Here is a 23,957-nt window from a genome sequence, read left to right on the forward strand (position 1 = left end):
AAACACCCAAAAAAAGATTAACAGCATACAAAATTACCATGAGAAAAAGACAGCAGATCACATATACAACTCTCGTTCAAGCAGCTCTCGTTCAGCCATGTACCACGACAATGCATGAGGAATGATTTGCTTTCGAATAGCAATGCTAAAGATCACAACCACCAGCATGTCATTTCCATCAAAACCCATAGATGAATACAGCATAATTAATTGTATGGAGCATTAAAATTTAAAACAAAAGAGAGTACCCAATCATATAATCCATTGGTAGCGGCCCTCCTTTGAGTGGGACTTTGAGTTCATCCTGTACATCACATCCATCAAACAAAAATTAATTGAAGCCTTTGATCTCATCATTACATTAACTACATTCAACACCAAGACCAAGAACTTACAGCTTCTTCGTCAAAGGTAAAAACCCCTTTATAAGTTACTGTTTCGAAGAAGTTGAAGAAGCTTTGGCACTTCTCTATAGCTCTGACAGACTCAGATTTGTGCATGCTTACATCAAGAAGTTTTTCTGTCAGGCATTGATCGTCATGCCATTCAATATCCGTCCTACATAATACCATACAAACTTGATCAGTAAAAAAAAAGAGAGAGAACAAGACATAAAATCAACAAGAGAGGAACTAGAATTACCCAATGTTTTAAAACGCGAAGGCGTACCTCAAAGCGTTTTAATTTGAGACGTAAAAAGCGTAAATCTTACTATATAAAAATAATAAACAAACTTATTTAAATGTAATTATTATTCGTATATATATCACTTCAAGAATACCTTATAAAATATAACAATTGTTATGCATACATATAATATAATAAGTAAAGTAGTAAAAGTCTAGAACCATACAATTCAACAAATTTACCAACATAACTTGAGATCAAAGTTCTAAAGTCTCAAAATTCAACAACCAAATATAAAGAACAATTATTAAAATATGCTTCATGCTTCAAAATCATCATCTTCATCAACTAGGAAATTCAAATCAATGATATCTCATAACTTGTAACTATCAGTCTTAGTTATCGTATAATTCAATTACCTCCTTGTCTCATCCTTCATTCCTACATGCTCGTCTCACTCAACTCCAGAACGAAAATTTTACTTGGCTCATGACACGGTAAATTTCAGAACATGCTCTCTCTCATTACTGAACTGTGAACATACCTCACTTTACCACACCTCATCAAAAATATATGCTTATCCAACCTTAAACCATACCTAATTAAACTAATGCAAAATACATGTTGCTTACATGTATAGAACAAATGAAGCAAAGTTCAATCAACTTCAATGCGACAATACGTAACATACGTCCTGTAGCTTAGCTAGGTGCGAATTTCATTCTACATTCTAACTCTAATCAGATTCAACAACCTAATATATAAAAATACCTATTCAGTTAATAACACTATTATCTTGTCCCTCCTTTGGCTTAACAACGCTTGTTTAGTTGAGAACTTAGGATCAAACAGAGCAATACAGTGTGTGCTCACTATTCACAACTCACAACATTGTGTGCTCACTAGCCACAACTCACAACAACTAGCTCTCCAGAACCCTAGCTAGTACTTTTTTTTCTTTCGAAATAAAGAAATTCATTGATAATAGGCAAAGCCAAGAGCCTAGAATATCAAAAGACTATGGCCCCAAATATACACAATTACACATGCCTCTTACTTTTATACACAATCTCATATCAGTATATGCAAATAAAAGAATGCTTGGAGTGGCTTCGGATAAGAGAGGCTCAAGTTAAAGCAATTTGTATCATACCTTCAAAACCAATAACAGATCAATCAAACAAAACTCCTGAAGAATAATAACATATCGATCAAGCAAAACTCTAGAAGAACAAGAACAAGTCGATCAAACAAAACTCCAGAAGAACAAGAACATATCGATCTGGATTCAGCAACTCTGCGATAAGGCTTTGCGGTGTGGTTACTTCAATAGATCATCGATTTAATTATGCGATGCGGTCCGAGAGTCTCCTCTTATGTTCTCTTTATTTTGATATTTTCCTTAATCATCCAAAACGACACCGTTTTGGGTCTTTTACGTTTAAAAAAAAAAACTGAGAACGCGCACAAATGCGCGTTTTTTTACGTTTTTTGCGGCTTAATGTGTGCCTCTACACTTTTTTCAGAAAATGCTACTCTCTTTCGACTAAGGCTTCAGTTTTTTAAAACATTGGAATTACCCATTTGATTTCAGCACCACAAAGGTGTTATCACTAGTCACCTCAAAAGTTTAGAAAGGACTACATTTTTAAAGAAAGGAGTATCACGAAAGACAAATTCAAGCTTGAATCCTCTCGGATCTGGTATCCTGTGACACCTAATATCACTGAGATGACAGAGAGCCGGGACATCACGGTCTGACACCTTCCTAGCAGCAACCTGATTTGCCTGGAGCGCAGTAACCCAGAAGCCAGCCAGTCCCTCTTCTACATTACATTACAAAAGCCATCATTACTCACAAATCACAATTCCAGTGAAGGAGTTAAAAGATAGAACTGGGCTTCTGAGGGGTACTTGTAATCGGTTTTGAATATCCTCCTCCATTAACAATATCGCATCTCACTTCATAGAAGGGCTCAAAGTGATCCTTCTCGTATTGTGCTTCCCATTTAGATTTCTCTGCAAACAAGTTCTTTTTCAACTCATCCTGCAAAATAAATATCATCAAGTCGAGAATATGAGATATGAGACTGTTACTAGAGGAGGAAGATATGAAAGAAGAGAAATACCTGGCTGCGGCCAGACTGATTCTTCCAGTACTCGTCGACCCATTTCTGTTTCTCCTCTTTAAATATCTTTTCCTCTTTTTGAAATTTCAGTTGTAAGCGCTTCAAATCGATTTGGCGTGCCTTAATGTTCTGAAAAATGAGACCAAAATCAATAAATCACAACCGAAAAGATATATTTGTTCAACCTTGATGATAAGGAAACTTACCAAGGAAAATTTATAGGAAGGTTTCCAGTACTCGTAGTAAATACGGTACTTTTTATGACTATCCCAGTCGAACCCGTCGTCGAACAAATCAGGAAGGATGGGTTTAGGAAGCTCCCGGACCTGCTCCTGCTCGGTTATCAACTTTTTTGATGCGCCGCCGGGATATGGATCGGGAACGTTGAAGGAAACTGTTTTCCTCTTGCACTCAATTGTTGTCATGTTTCACAAACAATGGCAAACACTAACTGAAAATTTTGCTCTTTATACCCATATATGGCAAAAATCGAAAATTTTGGGCTTTTAAACAGTTTGGTAAGGATGGTAGGAACCACAGGGATACCAGTTTTCTCTAGGAGATCAATGTTATTACTTTATTTATCTTCCAAAAAGCACACCCATATGCACAGATGCACCTTTAGAGTTAAATTTTCCGGGAATATATAATTGTACCTGGCCTAAAATAGCTTTGATAATCAAAATATGATGTCGAATCCTTGCAAGCATGTTAGCCCGTCCCTCTATCAAGAAGAAATAATTTTCTGATCATACTAAGTAACTTAATTCTATTGACTTAATGAGAATATATATATCTCATATAGGAAAATGAGACCTAACATGTGAGTTTATACGAGTTTAGACTATTATGATCCATACATTGTTATTTGGTTTTCGATGTGAACCTTAAATTATTTTATCATGATATCAAAATCAGCTTACCACGTGTGAACACATACTCCACGTTATCTAAAACTGTTGTCCACATGTGTGGCTTGAAAATTTACAACACGTGCAGGGGTGTGTTGAGAATATACATCCGACATTGAAAAATGAGACTTTCTTTATCAAATTTTACGTACAGTCTAGATCAATAGACACATAACTCTCTCAACGCGAATGAGTTTTTATCATAGAATCATGAATTAATGAGTAATCTCAATATCATATTTATATGCACAAGAATTATGAGTGATCTTGGTTACACGTACTCGGGGTACGTTTACTTAATGGGAGTGGAATTGAAAGATCAATCCCTGATTCCGGATTCCTTCATTCTAATCCTTTGTTTTTCTTTGCTGTCATTTTTTCCTAAGTAGCATCAAAGAGATTTTCTATATTGTAGAAGAAACTCATTTTCAAATACGAGACATCAATATTATAGATGATTGTATTTCATCTCCAATTATTGATCTTTTGGCCCTTCATAGTATTTTCATGTATCTCTTTTCTTTCACGCGTATCTATTGAGACATAATAAGAGGCTTCTGATCTACACCTTTCATTTGATACAACAAACTCTCGAAGATCAGATGGTAATTGATTTGGCTGAAAATTTACATAATTTAACGACTCATAAGATCTAAATAGAGTGCCAATGTGTAACCAAAGAACACATTTCTGGATTTCTTGAGAATTCAGACGTACTCTCTATAAAGAGTCCTCAAACCATCTGATAACCAAAGAACACATATCTAGTTTTCTTGAGAACTCAGACGTACTCTCTGCTATTTAGAATGGCTTTGTAGTACCTGTTTTATTCTTGTAACCAGTATATTCCAGAAACAAGCAGATACAACAAGTAGAACCAGACAAGCTCTAGCTCTTATTATGATGAATTATTCACACAATAAACAAGAAAGTAAACGCGTTACTTTTCACCTTTTAAGAACTTTAAGGTTTTAAAAAAGGGAAAAAGGAACAGATGCTGTGTTTGTGTACCACAAAAAGAAAGAAAAAGAAAGAAGTAATGGTCACGCTCCAGCATACATAAATATGTGCATACGAAAGGAGGAGGTCCCTTTTGGATATAAAGAAGGGCATAACTTTTGAACCACTCATATGTCTCACCCCGCAACCACTCCATAGCTACGAAGCTTTCCTCTTCATTTTGGTTTTCTTAAAGATGTGGACGAGGGGGCGACAATATTGGAGACATTTGTTTCATAAAGTTGTAGGCAACAGTCTGATATGGTTCATAATTGTAAAATACGAGTGCAATCGTGAAACAAGAATTCTCCATCATGAAGTTTTTAATGACTTGAATGAGAAATTTGGGACGTCAAGGGTTTTGCAAGAGTTGTTCGTGCAGTAGATGGTTCACTCTCTTTGTGATTTCTATGTAATTTCTTGAACAATGTCTCCAACCCATTAGTCTTGCACATGTTATAACTACATTGGCTCAACACCACCGAAGTGACTCAACCATAAAAAATTAAACATTATGTGATTCCACTTACGATTGAAGATTCGGCGGAATGAAACTCACACACCCTTATTTGTACATTAACATGCACTGTTTCTTCGATAGTAGCATGATTGCCAAATAAAAGCCCAGTAATGATATATTTCAAGAAAATCGTCAAAACTCGTAATTGAAAACAAATAAGACATTGGAACACAACTATTAGTACATTTTTAATCAAAAAAACAAACCAACTATGAAGATGAAGCAACTTTATATTTAGATCACAATGAACCCACCTTGATTTATACCCTAGTGTGTGTCTACCGTTACTCTCCTTTCCATTTCTTCCAGCAGCCACCCATTAAAGCTCCAAAAGCCTGCAACTGTTCTCACCCGCCATCTCTCCAAACCCACCCTGGTTCTCATCTTTTACTATACTTGTACGGCCACGATCCAACCAATATCCCAAATCCAAATCCAAAGGGCAGGAGACGACGTCAAACACCCCAACTGGTACGTAACGGACTCTTATTAAAACCTTCCTCCCTTGAAAAAGCTATGGCTTGGCAGCAAGGCACCAGCTTTTATCTTTTATTTTCTTCCTTCCACTCTCTTTACGACTCTCCCCCACCATTTCTGCTCCCAACCTAAAGTCTCCGCTCTTTTCTTCTCCCCCCCCCCTTTATTGCTCTCCCAGATTTCCAAATCTGATCCAATCCTATCTGAATTTTCTATGGCCAACTCCGCACCGGAGGTTTCTAAACGCAGAAGGTCGACTCCGAATCAGCAGCCCCTCCTGCCCGGACTCCCCGATCACATAGCCCAGGCAATTCTCTCTCGAGTCGACCCGGCTTCTTTGTACTCCGTCTGCCGCTCGTGGCGGCGCGTCCCCTACACGCGCCACTTCCCTCCTTTCCTGTCCCTGTATGTTCTCTTGTCTTCCAAGTCTTCGAACTCGATCGAGTTCCACCACTTCGACCCTGTTTCCTCCAAGTGGCGGGCTCTTCCCTCCACTCCGCCGGACCCGCCTCTCCGCCTGTCTATCCGCCACCCGGCGTTCATATCCCGCAACCTCCCCATCCAGTCCGTCTCCGCATCCGGCAGCCTGGTCCTCCTCGCCGCCACCACTCATAATTTCCACCCTGCTCTGTCCAGGCCGCTCATTTTCGATCCCGACAGCGGCCGATGGCTGTTTGGGCCCCCACTCACCAGTCCTCGCCGCTGGTGCGCGGCTGGGGCGCTGAGAGGCGTGGTGTACGCGGCGAGTGGGATCGGATCCCACTTCTCGGTGGACGTAGCTCGCTCAGTCGAGAAGTGGGACCTAACTAACGTGAAGAGCAATAGTCCGACCAGTAGTACCGGCCGGAGTGGGAACGAGTGGTCGGGATGGGAATGGGAGAGAGTGAGCTCCCTAAAAGACGGCAGGTTCAGCAGAGACGCGATCGACGCCGTGGGCTGGAGAGGGAAGCTTTGCATGGTGAACGTGAAAGGCGACGCCCTCAAGGACGGCGTGGTCTACGACGCAGAGAAGGACAAGTGGCAGGACATGCCGGAGGGGATGATCGCCGGCTGGACAGGTCCCGTGGCGGCGATGGACGAGGACGTGATGTACGTGGTGGAAGAGGGCAAGGGAGCTTTGAGAAGGTACGTTCCGGAGAGGGACACATGGCATAAGGTTGTGGAGTCGGAAAGTCTCAAAGGAGCGGATCAGATTGCGGCAGGTGGCGGAAGAGTTTGTGTGGTGTGCCGCGGCCGGATTGTGGTGGTGGACGTGGCGGCGGCGCTGCCGAGAATATGGGATGTGGAGACGCCACGGGGGCTGGAGGCGGTGGCGGTCCATATCTTGCCGAGAATGAGTCAGCTGGTTTGATATTTTTACCAATATTTTATTTTCTAATGCAAAATTTTTATTCTTTAGTGTGTTCTGGATATTGGTTTTTTATTCATAATATCATGGGGGCGCCAATTCTTTAATTGATTAAAGCCGAAAGTGAGAATTTGTCGAATTAGGGGAGAAGAAGTGGATGCAAATAAGACAGGAGTGCAGTGGTTGGGTGCTGTTTCTTTAGTGATAATGTCATGTGGGGGAAGATGTTGAGATTTGGATACAACTGGGGAAGGTCAGAACGTGTGGCTTTAGAGTAGAGTATTGATTATTAAAGCCAAAGTGTGACCAGATCAGAGAAATAAATGGGACTAGGAGTTAGGAAGAGGGAGATATTCTATATACATGCTTCCAGTTTTCACCTTTTTATCGTGTCACCAGAGACCATGACCATGAGTATGGACAAGAGCAAATGCTGCCCTCTAGCGAAGCAGTCTTCCTTGCAGATAGGATCATAGGAATTTCCTCTCTTAACTTTTAGTTTTCTTCCATTGTAACCAAAAATAAAAAGGGAAGAAGCGGAGGAAAGTAGATGTCGGAGGGGGGAGAGAAGTCGCCGGTCTGAAGTGCTTCATGTTTTTTTTTCTTTATGGAGTAGAGAAGTGTGTTTACAATCATGAAGCAGTGTCCAAAATGCATCGTGGGATTCTTAACCATTCAGAATTATGTGTAGGATTAAATGCCAGGGCTACTTATCGGTGTGCTACGCTATTACATGGTACGTCTTGGGGTGTGAGAGATAGAAATACATTAGGCATAGTTTGAATCAGAAGTTCAGAACCTTAATGCCGTCAATCAGATCATAGTTTGATCCACAGAATGCAATGTTGGTAAGTTCCTGTTGACGATCAGTATGCACTTCCGCATTACTAGCCTGCATTATTTGTTGCAGCTCCAAACCTCCAAACCTTTTTTGAATGCCAAGAGCTTAAGATATTTGGCAGATCATACATAGTGGCAAGTATGCATTAAGTTGCCTTTGTCATCACGAACAACTCATCCCCTACCTCCAATAACAACATTATGTTTGCCTGTGGACGCCGGCTTCTATTTAGGATTGATAGTCGGCGTTTAGCTCATATACAAACCTTGTCAATGCGGAGTTAAGATTGAATATCATTATACCAATCCTCCTTCATGCTTTGTGAGACACTCTCGCTCCTTCTCAAGTTAAGCCTAACAAATCATTTTCATGATCTGAAATTCTACCCCAAGTGAACACATGCCCTCAAGCAGCGTAGATTGTCATGATCACTGCTCAAGTGATAGGAACTCTTAATTTGGGTCGAAATGGTAGAAAAGCTAAAATCCTGAACCATGTATCATATGAATGCTCAAGTCCCAAGTTATCTCCCTAGGCATACTATGATCTATTAAGCTTCAGGTCATCCGTGTGGGTGGTAGATCGAAGACTAAGCATGTTGAGATATGAAGTAGCAAAACTACAATAAAATGTTATTCGAATGGGACAATTTTTATAGCGTGAGTCAACTAACATAAATAACTGTAGACACAAGTATTTTTCCAAGTGCTACGCCACCTGACGTAGGAAACCAAGTTCTCACTCGTTCATTTTAAAGCTAGTCCAATGAGCGGTCCGTATCTCACTTTAGTTCTATCAAAATTAAAACATTCATTAATCCTTATTTAACTATTGTCACATCAAGCAGTGTATGGCTATTGTTATGAACACAGATCAATGCTCAAGTGATGTAGATAAGTAGATAAGGTTTAAGTAGGGGAGAAATGGTAGGAACTTCAGTCGCTAAGGGATTGATATCATTCACTTCCATTCCTGCTAGAACTACACAAAAAGCTGACGTCTTAACGCCCCTGCTACTGGTTTACTAATGTGCAGCCTTTCTTCGGATTAGAAGATTTGAGGTTCCCGGTTACCCACAACTAATGTGCAGAGAATTTTGAATTGCGAGGTAACAGTTCTGAGGCATGTATCAGTCATATACAAATAGCCATATTCCGGTGTTTATGCCCACCTTAACAAGACGTAGAAAACCAATATCGAAAGAGGAAATCTGTGGAATCATGAGATCAAGTTTCATTATAGAGGAAGTCCAGTAAAGTACGTAACCGTCTTGTCACAGACTCACAGTGAGTAGTTTTCATACTGGAAGAACGGAGAACGGAGTCCAGTAGGGCAGTAGAGTAACTTCGCTTCACGTCGCTTGTCACAAGACGTAGAAACAAGTCCAGAATAAGAATTCCGTAGCAAGGATCCGATGAAGCTTCATTTTAGAGCTAGTCAAGTTAATACTAAGAAATTACAACGTCCATCAGTCCTTGTTCAAATTATTACATTTTTGTGAACACATGACATCAAGCAGACAAGATCACTGCTTAAAGTGATGAAGATAAGTTCTGAATATGCTACTTCATTTGCTAGGGGTGAGATCCATTCAGCAGAAAATAGCACTAGCTTTTGTCCGTCATATCGCCCCTACTAGGCTACTACTGATGTGCAATCTTTCTTTGACAAACTACTAATAAGTAATTTTTCTGGTTCGTAGTTCCCGTCTGGTAGAAAGCGCGAGCAATTTTTGAATTGCGAGGTAAAATTTGGAGCTCAAAATGTACGGCTCCATCCCAAAATCAGGACTTTCCCTACAATCCTGAGACACCTATCATTCATATACAGATTATCAGATATACACAAGTCCCAAGTTATCTCACTAGCCATAAGATGATAGATTATGCAATAGATTATTTGGTTTAGTAGTAGTCTGGGGACTAAGCGTTAAAGATCCGACCAAGCTACAACTATAATAAGCGTTTCAACAACGATTGGTAAACTCCGAATGGCTAGGGGGATGACCAAAGTAAAAGAGAAATATATGGACTGGGACATCCAAGTCTTGCAACATGAAACACACGCATGGACAACTCCTAGAAATACTGATGTAATAAAAAATAATCCTCATAAAAATTAGATGTTTAGATCACACTGAGTTTTGGTCATTACAATGATACACACGAACAACAATTCAACTGGAAGCATATAACAGTGCTTTTACAAGTACCCATCACATCTTTTATGCAAGAAGCAGCAGCAGAAAAGAGATGGTGAAAGAAAGGCCTCTTATTTCTATAGGTATATTGTTTTGCAGATGTACCATGACCAATCACCAAACTAATCACCAAACTGGAAGCATATAACAGTTTTAAGAGTACCCATCACATCCTTTATGCCAGATGGCAGCAACAGAAAAGAGATGTTGGATACAGACGCCTGTTATTTCCGTAGGTATATCGTTATGCAGATGCATGAACACCAATCAACAAACAATGCAGTATGGAGACAGAAACAGCATCCTTTAGCTCTCAGAGCTGTAAGAGCTGTCCCCTGAAGATGATGTTTCTAACTGGAGACGCTTCATCTCCTCATAAGCCCACTCAAGACCAGGGCAGTAATGGAGTGGAGGATTAAACCTACAATCATACATGTCATCTGGCAAGAATGCCCCATTCTCTACTAGAAATTTGACCGCTTCCCTCCTCCTCTCTTTGGCTGCATTGTGAAGCGGAGTCCCTGTTTTAACAAATACAATAAACATCAGCATAAGACATATTTTAACTTATCAATCGAAATAAAAACACGTTAACAGAGAGGGAGGTTAGCCAAGTGACTTACAGCCGCAAGCACCCTTGGTTCTGGCATCAATGTTAGCACCACGCTCAAGCAACTCATCCATAACCTCAACATGGCCACCCTCAGCAGCGAGATGAAGAGGGGTAATCCCTTTAGATTTGGGACCCCAAGCGACTACATTCACATCCATTCCCTCGTCAAGAAGTCGCCTCACCTGTCAACAGAATTGAATGAACAGAAAATTTTGAAAATATTAGAGACCAAATAGATGTTAACTGATTATTGCAACCACAAATAGATGACAGAAAGTTCAAGGGAGCTAAGCTTGGATTCCAACTTATTTTTAAGGAAGCTTAGAGTTTAATGAAGGGGCTATTTGTCAGCAAAATAAAATAAAATAAAAGGCCAAGCATAAAATAACGGGTTGTACCTCTAACATAAAAGAAGATGAATATAAGTTGGTTTGTGGTAGGTTCAATACAAGCGTCATAAAAGTTGGACAAAAATATGAAAGAATCCTCCAAAACACATGAATACATGTGCCAAAGTCTTCCAAGGTCTCTACTTTTTGTTTACCTAGGCCTGATCTTTGGCCGATCAGATTAATCAATGAGATCAGAAAAAAAAACTTTAGAACTTTCATTCTGACTATAATTAAAAAGCTTCTGAATATTAAATTAACTCTCAACTTAAGCTTAACAACTTCTAGATGCTTTAAGAGATCAAAGTGTGTTCATGTAAATGTTTAAAGCCTACGAATCCTTACATGACATCATACAGTTTGGATTTTGCATTGTCACAGATTGTGCAGTCTACAAATATAACAATTAAACATTCAGATCATTAAAGGACAAATAAATGATGCAGTGACGAGATCAAGTACAACCATCAAACTTAGTATGCATGAAAAAAAAAAGCCACAAGAGAAACTAAATTTCTAATTCAAGTCAGCAAAAAATAACAAACAGTGTACAAAGAAAAGAATTATATATGTGAAAATCACCCAACATCAGAAATATAGATTGCAAAGAATAAATGATGAGTACGGCAACAAACTACTTCAATCATCACTGTGCCATACATTCCACTAATATTAACATGGCCTTCACATATTTCAATGATTAATGACTTAGCTAAGTTACAAGAATAATTGCAAGTGAAGATTAATTTGATTGATGAGTTTCAACCAAAACCTCCTGTCACTCTGTCAGAAATCAAGATACTACCTTAGATTGAAATAGTAATACTTAAATCTAACTGAGTTCCATATTAAATTGATAATCCTGACTCAGGCCACGAAATCACACGGCCTATAAAAATTCATTTGATGTAACAGAACCTCAACCTAAAAAGTATACCATTATTTTTCTGGCTGTACCCAAACGATACTGGCAGCAATATCCTTATTTGGCCAACCTATTTGGTGTTGTTCTTGCCATATCATTGCCTCCATCTCACCAAAGCATTACCATATTTGGGTTTTCACAGTGGTTTCATCATGATTTTGCTTAATGATATCTCTATAGGGTATTGCTCAGGCCATATCCCAATATCTGTCTCCTCTCTCCCACCAAAACATTACCACAATTGAGTTTTCACAATAATTTCGACATGCGTTTGCTTCACGATACTCTACAACCAAATAAGATCTACAGCTAACAATAAATACACAATGAGCTTTCAAATATTACCTGTTTCAGGTCACCCTTGCGAGAACCGATATGCAGCAGAGTCCAACCCCTGTCATCCATACCCACCCCAGACCGGAACGAACGCCTCCTCGACAAGCTCCGCCTGGGCGACCCTCCCTCCTGCTCTTGCAGCATAGTTTCTGTTATACTTAAACCCACAAAATAAAGATTCAAGAAACTACAGTCTTTGAACACCAGCTCTTCTTCTATTACCCACTTCAAGATTCAAGATTCAAGACTCGAGACTCGAGACTTAAAGATTTACATGATTTGTAGGGAAATCACTGCAAATTGAAAAGGGATTGAAAACAATTGAGGAAGGAAAGAAAGAAAAACAAAAAGAAAAGAGAATTAGCGAGAGTGATTGGCGATGCAGTAGGGATTCAATCCGGGACCGAAGACACGAAGATTCTCAATCTCGAAGATGACGACGGCGGAGACGATCAGCGGAGACGAGATTATATTCATTATTTGGATGCAAAACCCTTAACAATTTGTTTTTTTTTTTTTTGATGAAAGAAAGGAAAAGGTTGAATCTCTCTGGGGATGGGTTTCAGATTAAATTGAGGAAATGGATCGGAGGTCTCGATGGAGAGGAATATGGAAAGCTTGAATAGCAACCAAACCCTAAGAAACAGGGGAAGATGAATAGAAGAAGAAGAAGAAGAAGATGGTGTCCGAGAGGAAGTTCGTCCAATCTTCACACGCGTGGTCAAGATTGTTGATTTATAGCTCTAATTTTCCTAAAAAGAAAAGCACTTTATTTCGCTTTAACCCCAAAATTGTGTGCAATTTCAATTTGCCACCCCCACTGTTCAAATTTTTATGATGGTCACTTCTCTTTAACCCTACTGGCATATAAATTATCGAACCAAATCAAATGAATTTAAATTTGTAAAAACAAAATCGACTAGGTTATTCTCTCAGACCGGGTGGTGGTTGCGGTGGTGTGGCGACGGCACTAAGATGTAGGCTAAGAAAAAAGGATCTCTTTCTCATCTTTTCAGCTAAATTGAGGGCGGCGGGCGGGGCTCGGCTTCCAGTGGTTGGTCTTAAAATTATTCTCGAATTACAACATCTTCTTATCGCTTCGATTCCGTGTTCAGAGTCACATTTTACGACAATAGTGATGCTGAACTTGAGCTGCAATTCAAGAAGGCGATGATTAGTTGTACTTTTGGACAAACTAATTTAGTACGGGAATTGGGCAAGTACAATAAATTATTTTGTTGATATTAACCCAAATTATTTTGTCAATATTAATTGAAGGAAAAACTTAATTATCAGAAAAATGTAGTGAGAATAGACGATTGAAGTCCATTGATATATTAATACCGGACTACAAGAGCTTCAGCGAGCAATTATATATTTTAGGGTTTGAGAAGATCCCAATTTTTTTACGAGGAGAATCGAAGAACTTAGAAAGTGAAATCGCTCATATAAACCCTCCCAACTGAAGAAACGTCGTTAATGTCATGGGAGACACATGCAGTGTACTAAACATTAGCATCCCCTTTTGTTGGTGAGCAATGACATGATTATTAGCTAGCCTAACTAACACCGTTAGGCGTTAACGTGATGAGTTCAAATCTCACTGATAATTTTAGAGGCCGCAATGCTACATTGTGTCTATCTCGATTTAGAGAAATTGCATGTGTATATTATAATTATGGTCATATTAAGATTTTAACACTCCATTGATTAACATTCCTTGTGTCCTTCTGGCTGCTGTATATTTCCATGCCACTTATGATTTCAAAGTTGAAAGAAAACTGTAGTACGTACGTTGATGGAGTAGCGTACGGATAACTAAGTTGATTAGTTCACCACTTCACCTGTATCAAGAACAAAGGAGAACCAAGAAGAAAAAACCTAACACCGGCACGCAACATCGAATGGGATCGGATCTCTACACAAGCTTCTTCTTATGCCCTTTCCTGAGTACTCCGCGAACCCTTAATCACCTAAAGATGGTCGTGGTTTGGTTTCTACAATATTGTAGGATTCTTTTGTATGACATGATGGAAGGAACAAAGAGCATGAGCCTCGCTTGCTGGTCGTTGATATTCGAATCTCCGACAATGGTTTTGGGTTTGCCGGCTTTATAAATTGCAGCTCGGAGCGATTTACCTTCAAATATGCGAGATAGCACGATCAGGCCATCTTAACAATCACAGACTCCGTCACTCAGTGCCTCTCTCTTCCTTTTAGCTTTGGTCTAATTAAGCTCATGTTGAATGACACAGTACTTTTTCTATTTAAGGGTTGTAAGGAGGTGCTATCGTTTCAGAATTAGTCCATCCATAGTTTTGGTTTCTTGTTAATTTTATGGAGAATATCTAGTTATCTTGTTAATTTCATGCGTGCAACTGTTGGGTACTGGAAGTAAGAATTGAAACAACCGCTGGTGGGACTTGCAGTAAATGTATATATGTTTTCAATGATGTTGCCGGGAGATATTTAGGTTTTAGCTAGTGGTCTGGTTTTCCGCACAGGTCACAGTTGTAGGGTTCGGTTGTGCATGCATTGTTCGGGGAAAACCATGTTCACATGCATGAGGATTGAGGAGCAAATAATTGGTTAGGGCTTGGCTCGCGTAGTCCGTAAGGTAAGAAACGAGTTGCTTATGTATTTCACAACGTACATAAATACCGGAGAATTTTCACACTCGCATGACCGAGTTACATCACTATAATACTTATATGGATGATATCAAACAAATTCCAGGTGATAAACAACTAAAAGTCCCGAAACAACTAAAAGTCCGTACATAAATATATTATGACATCTCCACTTTGTCCAAACTAATCATCTTCGCCACTTCTTGCTGAAATCTCTCCATGGACGAGAATGGCAAGCACACTGGTACCAATATCTCATATTTCTCTTCTTTGTTTGTTTTCTTGACGTAGAAGCTTATAAGATCGATGGACTTGGCAACTCCAGCATATACTGGCTTTCCCCAACCGAAATCAACTTCTCCCAAACCTGTTCTAGTGTTATCCGAAACTATAAAGTCACTCATGCCTTTCATTGCGAGTGGAGGTCTTCCTCGTATCTCTGCAAAATCCGCCATAGATCTGAAGTACTCTTCACTCATTTTAGCTTTCGACTTCTTCACCAACTCCACTGCATATCCGAATGGACTGTTACATAAGCGTTTGGCGGTTGAAGCAACAGCTGGATATGCAAATGTGTTGCCGTAGTATCCTCGAGGGAGATACACATTGTTGCGTTTACCAAGTGCACTAACTGTACAGGACAGGCGAACAATCTGGTTCGGCTCCATTTCGAGTGAGATTGTTCGACATTTCCATACGCAAGCTGTGATTAATTCAAATGTGGATGAACAAGTAGCAACGTGTGATGGAAGATGCTTCCTCAGGGCCTTAATCTCATCTGGACCAAAACAGATTGATCGTTGGACTGTTACAGCAGAGTTCACATACAGGTCAATGGTATCATCAAATTCATGATGTGTACATGAAATTTGTGGAGGATCTCGGGCGTTCAAGAGCTCTCGTTCCCACACTGGTGGAATAGATGGTGCATCTTTGCCTAGAGCAATCTCGCCTACTGCTTTCAGGAATTGTACCAAGCCAGGTGAGTCACACATTGTGTGGATTAAGCGAAGTGCAAATATGAAACCTCCACATGATAGACGAGTCACCTTTGTACATGCAAAAACAAAGGACATATTATGCAGATATATATGTGAGGAATTTTTCAGTCATCCCGTAGTACCACGTGGCAATATCTAACGGTCTACAATTTGACAGACATGATTTAATCAAAAAACTTATATTTCAACTTTTTTTTAAATATATTTAAGCTATTTTGTCAAATACTATTTTAGATTTTCTTTTTTTTGAAATCCTACACCCTGCACTCTAATACCTTGAACCATAAACCCTAAAACTCTACACCCTAAATCCTAAATTCTAAATTCTAAACCCGAAATTCTAGTTTATCATCAATACTCATAAATGTCATTTCACTAAATATAAAAATATGTTAAATTATAATTTTAGTGTAATAAATCCACATGTTAAAATATAACAGGTAAGAATGACCATTATGCATTGTCATGTGGTACTACAAGAGGATTGAAACTTTTCTCATATATATGTAGGGTCGTAGAATTTTCCGTGGGTTCTTTGCTCTATTTGATGGTTACAAAATTTCCGCATAATTTGATATCTAAATCAAATTTATTTAGAAAAAAATGTTGTTTTTCCTGGAAATATGATTCTTTTGAAATAATATTTATTAAAAAGGGAAAACTAACAGAAGCTACAGCTAGTATATCAGTGAACACTTAATAATCTAATTAATAGTTGTGTACTAATTCTAAGGTTCAGCCATGAATTGTGAACGAGCATAGTCGACTTTCCTATAATGTTGATCAAAATTACCTTAAAACAATATTCATATCTTAGCTTTTAAAGATGATTCTTGTAAAATGTCAATTAATTTCTGATTGTTATATATGATTGATTTTTGGAAATCATCGAATAACTTCAATTAGATTGATATTTTGCATAGCTGATCGATCTATGTATTACGCTGTATATACAACACGTACAAATGGTACAATGAGCCTAGGGAGTTGTGAATATATAGAGAAATTTTTCAGTGCTACTGTAGTACCATGTGGTAATGTCTAATAGTCTATATTTTCAATCACAATTTGACATACAAGATTTAATTAAAAAAATTATATTTAAGCTATTTTATCAAAGACTAGTTTGAGCTTCTTTTTAAAACCCTACATCCTACACTCGAATACCCTAAACCATAAACTCTAAACTCTAAACTCCAAACCCTAAACCATACATCCTACATTCGAATACCCTAAATCAGAAACTCTAAACTCTAAACTCTAAACCATAAACCCTAAATCTGAAATCCTAGTTCAAAATTATTAATACTCATAAAGGTCATTTCACAAATAATTAAAATATGTTAAATTATAATTTTGGTGTAATAAATCCACGTGTCGAAATATAACAAGTACGAAAGATCACAAGACATTATCACATGGTACTTATGGTAGCATATAAAAATTTCTCGAATATGTGATATGGTATCCATTTAATTAGTATTTTTGAAAAGTTTGAAAGAAATTATAGTGGATGCAAAGATTGGAGTACGTAAATTTACTTAATTAACTTGATCACCTCACCTGTATTAACAACAAAGGACAACCAAGAATACCATCAGATCCTGGGATGTTAAAAAGGAACTCCTCCAAGAATGGACAGGGCGGTAGAATTGCGTCACCGAGTGCGTCTAGCGTGACGTTAGCATCAGCCTCGACGAACAAGATGCCTTCTCCGGTGCAGTCCACCACAAGCCTTTTATTATGCACTTCCCTGAGCCTACCAGCCAAAGGGTAGTAAAACACCAGTGCTCTACTCAACGCCTCACTAATCACCTCCGCAGGGTCATTTTGTTTCGACAATCTTGAAGGATTGTTCTTGTAAGACATGATGAACGGAACATGGAACCAGAGGCCTTGCTGGTTGTCGATGTCCGACAGCAGCTTTGTTTCGTATGGTGTTGGTTTTGCGGGTGTTATAAGTCGCGGCTTGCTGCGATTTACCTGGAATGCGGGAAGGCATGAGTAAACCATCTCTCTCTCTCTCTCTCTCTCTCTCTTTCTCTCAGCACAACTAAGCTTTACTTATATATATATATATATTTCATATATATATATATTTCATTGCCGTTACGTGAATCACGTCATTCTATGACTAGCAGAGTAGCAGGCTAGGTCACTTTGGCCAAGCTTGAATTGACTTGTCCATTCCCCAAAAAAAACTTGAATTGACTTGTGAAAGCGAGATTCTGGCACTCGAGTGTGAATAATTTGCTTGTCCTGGTAGAGCGAGTGGCTTCAAATCAGTGACAGAAAAAATTCTCGTCTGGACTTGCAGTTTGCTATCCACTATTGCCGACATGTTTTAGGTTTTTGTGGTCTGGTTTTCCTCTCAAATTTGTGCCCACGTGAGTAGATTCAGAGACCCTGTAATATTATGCCACAGAGCTTGTGCCCTCTTGACATGTGACCCAGAACCTTCTGAAAATCACACAAAAAAAAAGTACAACTAAATTCTTAACAATTTATATATATACTGGACCACAACAATATTCACCATTAATTATTGTATATACAGATAATGTATGTGTGCATTCTTATAAAAAAACAAGGATAATGTGTGTGTGATGATGAAAAGAGAAGTAGGTGGATATTACTCATATTATTATGACGTTATATTGAAGTAATTTTTCGGTTATATTTATACATTTATCGTATATATTTTAGAATATAATGTATAGATCATTGTGGTAAAATTTTATACAATTTGATGATATATATATATAAACAATAATTAATCTGAGAGTTCATAATTTGGTGATTTTTTAAGGGTGTTAATTTTATAGTAGTAGAAATATATTAAAAAATCAATTTAAAGTTCACACATATATATAAATTGTAAAAAGAAGAAATTAGACCGGCCTGATCGAGTAAATAGATATATGTTGATTTAGTGATATCTGAGATTCTAATTATTGGATATGCGAGTGCCTCAGACTGCTTGGAGTATCATCCCGAAAGTTAGCGAGGTCGTGGATCTTTGACTAGCTAGCTAGGAGATTAATACAATCATTTCCTGAACGCATTTGGGAGGGACAATGTTTTATGTCATCTTTAGCTAGCCAATTTTTTTGTAGTGTACGTTTGATGTTAATATTCGTGCTATTTCTTTTATCTAGCTTCTTTTTCAGCAATGTATATTAGTTGCTCGATCACAAGATTTTCCAGTTGTCTTTTGATCTCATGCATGTAAGTAATCAGAGAAGCTTAATTAGATTGACATTTCTCTTTTACTTATATAGAAAACTTAAGGGTTTTTCGGTTATATTTACTCTTACTTCCAATTTGATTGTTGTCCTATATTGGTTGTTTAAGATGAACTTACATGTCTCTAGTTTTAGGGAAATATATAGGCAAAAATGTCAATTTACACCCTAAATTTGGCCATAATTTGTTAATTTGCACCATGAACTTGCATTTGAGTCAATTTACCTCCTAAATTTAGTAAAAATTACCGATTTGCACCATATCCGTTAAATTTAATATTTTTCATCCAATTTTAAGTCACATGTCATGCATTTGAGAGGCAATATTGTCATTATATATTTATTCATATTTAATAATGAAATAAATTAATAAAATTACTTAAGAGGAATACTTGCTACTATGTTTTTTTTATTTTTTCGAAACATGTTATTGATTTATATATTTACTATTTTACGTGATATGGTATGTTCAAAGATATTATAAAAATATAAATAAATACATTCAAAATAAAAAATAAATGTATATATATATATACACATCACACTATATTTGAATGGGTGGGTATGTTGAATATATAATCCGAAGTAGGGTTAAGTATGTAGAAAAAAGATGTAAATAAATAATTTGATTAAAAAAATAATCTTTTTTTTAAAGAATATTTTTATTTATTTAAAGAAGAATATAAATAGAAAATGACAACATTACCCCTCATGTGCATGACATATGACACAAAATTAGATATAAACAGTTAAATTTAACGGATGTGATGCAAATTAACAATTTTATCAAGTTTAGGAGGTAAATTGACTCAAATACAAGTTCGGGGTGCAAATTGACAATTTCAGCCAAGTTTGAGGTGTATTTTGCCAATTTTGCCAAATATATATGATAACCTATTTTACTCTAATGATGACATTATTCACCGTAGCGGAGAAGTTTTATTGACTCACATGAGTTCTTTAAAGTTTATATAGTGATAAGAATTCATTAAATGATAACTTACTGCATATATAAGTCTTCAGATTAGTTACATAAAATCTCAAAGAAATATTAACATAACATATAACATACGCATGCATGAACAAAGATCGTTAAATTGATCCGGTCTCATGTTTAAAAAAAATGTATAGCCCTGATCGAGCCAACGTATATTGTTATCTCATATGTGAAGAATCAATAACTCTAAAAGTAAATAAGGATATGAAAACCAAATTCATATACAACTATCCATTACCTTCTGAAATATATATATATGATACAGGTGTATCTTTTAGCTTTTAGGAATTAAAACTTTAGTTGGAAAAGTAATAGATAGTTTGACTAGGATAATGAGTAGTTTTATAGTTGGATTAAGATTTATGGAGTTTTAAACTCTATAAATAGAGGGATTCGGCCTAGAGCTAAAGTCAGAGCGAAACAGAGTGGTCTTGTAGTAAAGGCATAGAGAACAAAGATTGTAACATTTAAGCACAATAATAAGAGAAAAATAATTTTTTCGACCTAAATACTTGTGTTGTGTGTCTCTTTTGGTTGTTTTCAATTCTGTAGCTAACAACCTTGAAGTGTTTCGTATCAAGTTGGTAATCAGAGGTAGCCGTCTCCGTGGGGAGTCTGGTGGTGCATGGTCCTGACTCTTGCACCATGTTGCATCTGCTAAGGGGTTACAATGCTAGACATCTGAAGACTTGGGATGAGAGTCTTCCATATCTATAGATTGCATTCAACATGGCAATACACAACTCTTCAAAAACGTCACATTTTGAAACGTGCTACTAATATATGCCTCTAAGTCATTTTGACGTGGTGTTCACGGTTTGAGATGGTCACCAGGAAAGGGGGGGGAGTGATAGGCTTCAAGCACATCGTTTCCTGGAGATGATTAGTCAGATTCATGCAACCGTACAAGGCTAAGCATGACAAGCATTGAGTGCCTTGTAATTTCGCATTTGGTGACCTTGTATGGTTAAAACTGAGTAAGGAACGCCTTAAGGGGGAAGGTAGGAAGATCAAACCACTACGGTATGGTCTTTTTCGTATTCTTGAGTAGATTATATTGGAGACAATGCCTTCAAGCTAGATTTGCCACCTTACCCGGATGTACTCGGTTATCAATCCGAGTACCTAAAGCTATTTGAACCGCCACTGCTTGATGATGACGGCGACAACGATGACAACAAGACGATTCTACCATCAGTTGAAGACTGTGGTTTGATCGAGAGGATCCATTAGTTGAAGATTGCATTTTGGAGCGAAAGGTGACTACAACACGTAATTGAGAGCTAATGGCGTTTTCTGATTAGACATGGTAGTTAAGCTCCAAACAAGGCTAAATGATTCAATAAGGAAAAGGGAACTCTTGAGTTTCCTAATCTCCAGTTTTAATGTTTAAGTTCCTATAAGAGGGGAAACCATGATATAAGTGTATCCTTTAGCTTTTAGGAATTAGATTTTTTTTTCTAGTTGGAAAAGGAATAGATAGTCTAACTAGGATGAGTAATTTTCTAGTTGGATTAGGATTTATGGAGTTTTAGACTCTATAAATAGAGGGTTTCAGCCTAGAGTCAAAGCCAGAGTGAAACAAAGTATTATTGTAGCAAAAACGTAGAGAACAAAGACTATAACTTTTAAGCACAATAATAAGAGAAGAATAATTTCTTCGACCTAATTACTCTTGTTGTGTGTGTCGTGGTTGTTTTCAATTCCGCAGTTAACAACCTTGAAGTGTTTATGTATCAATATCCTATGTATAAGAACATGTAAACAGGACGGGAGCATAAGGCCACATACAATATCTTGTACGTATATTATTGTTGGTATTGGTCTATTTAACTAGACCCACATTATACCCCAAAGCAAAAGATCTAGAAGCCATAATTAAGATGAAGAGATAATATAGAATAAGTTAATAACAGGCAAAAACAAAGTAGAAGTCATGGTGAAGATCGAGTAAGAAGTTTCCCATAAAGATGGTAATGAGAACCTCATATGTTGATTTGATTTAAAAGCAAATAATCCATCTTACTTTACGACACTAGGCTCCTCATTTCCTGCTCAAACCTATCCACACATGAGAACGGCAAGCATATTGGTACTAAGATCCCACATCGGTCAACGGAGAGGTGGTGATATGTCTTATATGTACATGTCCACCTCCATCTAACACGAGGCCTTATGGGGGTTCAATGGCTTCGGAAGGAATGAAAACTCTGAAGTTAAGCTTGCTCAGGGTAGACCAATCTTAAGATGGGTGACATACTGAGAAGTTGCTCATGAGCTTCCAGAAACAAAACCGTGAGGGCTATGCCCAAAGCGGACAATATCGTGTTACAACGAAGTTGGTTCCGAGATGTGACAATTTGGTAGTGACAACCCCCACTATGGCCTCTTCAGCCCCTGCTTCTCTTTCGCCTCCTCAGGCGGAGCTAGTAGCTCGTCCGTCGCCTCCCCATTTACAGATCAAGCTCCGCCGCCTAGAATCACCTCCGCGGAGGCCGAATTTAACTCCTTCGAGCTAGTCTTGAGCTTTAGGTGCTCCAACAAGTTAAAAGCACCAGGTAAATCTCTTGTCTTCTTGGTTCATGGTTGAATTTCTTGGTAAATCTTTCTTTGGAACTATGTAATATGTCCTTGTTTTTATGTGTAGTTTGTTTCTGCTAATTCAATATGAACTAGAATTAGTGGCTATGTTTGGTTATGATCATGGCTTTTATATATTGTCTGTTGGAATAGTTAGGGTTGGTATTAAGGATGAAAATGACATGGGATTATATAGGACGAGTTGAGGGGAGTTGACTATAGGAAATCGATGAACAACTTTTGTAGTTCAAAGCCTATATTTAGTGATACGGTGATTATGGTCATACACAAGTTTGGGATATTCTAACATCAAGTGCTAGTTGTAGATTACATTGGACTTTTCACATCTAATTATAATTATTCATCAATGATATATACAGTTCTCTTGTAAACTGGAAATGATCTGGCTATATAGGATTGCAGATGATGTAGTCACTTGACATACTTATAGTTTTAGACTCAATATATGCTATTTGTTGAGTGTTGAGTTGAATTGTTCTGGTATATACAGTTAGGAAGTGATTGGGGTCACTTATTCTAGTGAGTTAGGCTAGAATGCTTGCTTTGGTCAATCCAACTGTTCTGTGAAAAATCCTGATGTTATACGTGTCCTTCCAAGGCATTATTTCCATAGAACATGTGCTTCAGCTGTTTTCCGTTACCCATGAAAGAACCGCCTCCAAAGGTTACGCGCTAGAACTAATCCTTACATTCAATTGGCTATATGCAACTATGAATGTGATGGTGAACTTATCTTTTATGTGAAAAATATTGATAGCTAGGGTTCGTCTTCAAGTTGGTTAAATGTTATATCACGACACTCGTGGTTATATTGGTTAAAATTTTCAGTAACATAGGGAAATATGAGGATAACTGTGTAGTTAGATTTTGTAGAGACTACGGTTGATTTGTATTAGATTAATGGGTATTGCTACTGGGGTCTCTAAATTTGCTGACTAGACCTCTCATGCTATTTATATCTCTATTTTATTTTTGAATATAATAATTTGCTCACTAGACTTCCGTTTAATTTACCAAAATAACTTTTAATATTTTATTAACTTATATTTCAATTAGCTACTTATTATACCTCTTATTCACTCACATGACCTCAATTTCATTTTTTTTCTTTTTTTATCTCATCATTCATTTCAAGCTCCACATGTTGCTAAACCTGTATTCTTTGCTC

General features: G+C 37.7%; 4 protein-coding genes across 4 annotated transcripts; 1 reads left to right on the forward strand and 3 right to left on the reverse strand.

Moving 5' to 3' along the window:
* Positions 1–57: 57 nt before the first annotated feature.
* LOC126795573 (nucleosome assembly protein 1;1-like) lies at positions 58–3,181 on the reverse strand. The gene is given in 8 exon segments (XM_050522384.1): positions 58–145; positions 249–304; positions 396–558; positions 2,208–2,259; positions 2,262–2,453; positions 2,542–2,674; positions 2,757–2,885; positions 2,963–3,181. Coding segments are annotated over 8 exon segments (1,032 nt in total).
* A 2,605-nt stretch (positions 3,182–5,786) lies between these two features.
* On the forward strand, positions 5,787–7,066 carry LOC126793227 (F-box/kelch-repeat protein SKIP25). Its single transcript, XM_050519688.1, has one exon. It carries the CDS (start codon positions 5,878–5,880, stop codon positions 7,012–7,014), a length of 1,137 nt encoding a protein of 378 aa, XP_050375645.1. The 5' UTR covers positions 5,787–5,877; the 3' UTR covers positions 7,015–7,066.
* A 2,871-nt stretch (positions 7,067–9,937) lies between these two features.
* Positions 9,938–12,972, reverse strand: LOC126793242 (phytochrome-interacting ankyrin-repeat protein 2-like). The gene is made up of 3 exons (XM_050519705.1): positions 12,325–12,972; positions 10,676–10,847; positions 9,938–10,573 (listed from the first exon to the last, which is right to left on the reverse strand). The coding sequence occupies exons 1-3, from the start codon at positions 12,457–12,459 to the stop codon at positions 10,359–10,361; spliced, it is 522 nt and encodes a 173-aa protein (XP_050375662.1). The 5' UTR covers positions 12,460–12,972; the 3' UTR covers positions 9,938–10,358.
* Positions 12,973–14,511: 1,539 nt separating this feature from the next.
* LOC126795574 (alcohol acyl transferase 1 allele RGb-like) lies at positions 14,512–17,959 on the reverse strand. The gene is made up of 3 exons (XM_050522385.1): positions 17,510–17,959; positions 15,111–15,994; positions 14,512–14,578 (listed from the first exon to the last, which is right to left on the reverse strand). Exons 1-3 carry the CDS (start codon positions 17,957–17,959, stop codon positions 14,512–14,514), a joined length of 1,401 nt encoding a protein of 466 aa, XP_050378342.1.
* Between the last annotated feature and the right edge of the window lie 5,998 nt (positions 17,960–23,957).

The sequence above is a fragment of the Argentina anserina genome, chromosome 5 (genome assembly GCF_933775445.1).
Source record: "Argentina anserina chromosome 5, drPotAnse1.1, whole genome shotgun sequence".
In the NCBI taxonomy this organism is placed as follows: Eukaryota; Viridiplantae; Streptophyta; class Magnoliopsida; order Rosales; family Rosaceae; genus Argentina; species Argentina anserina.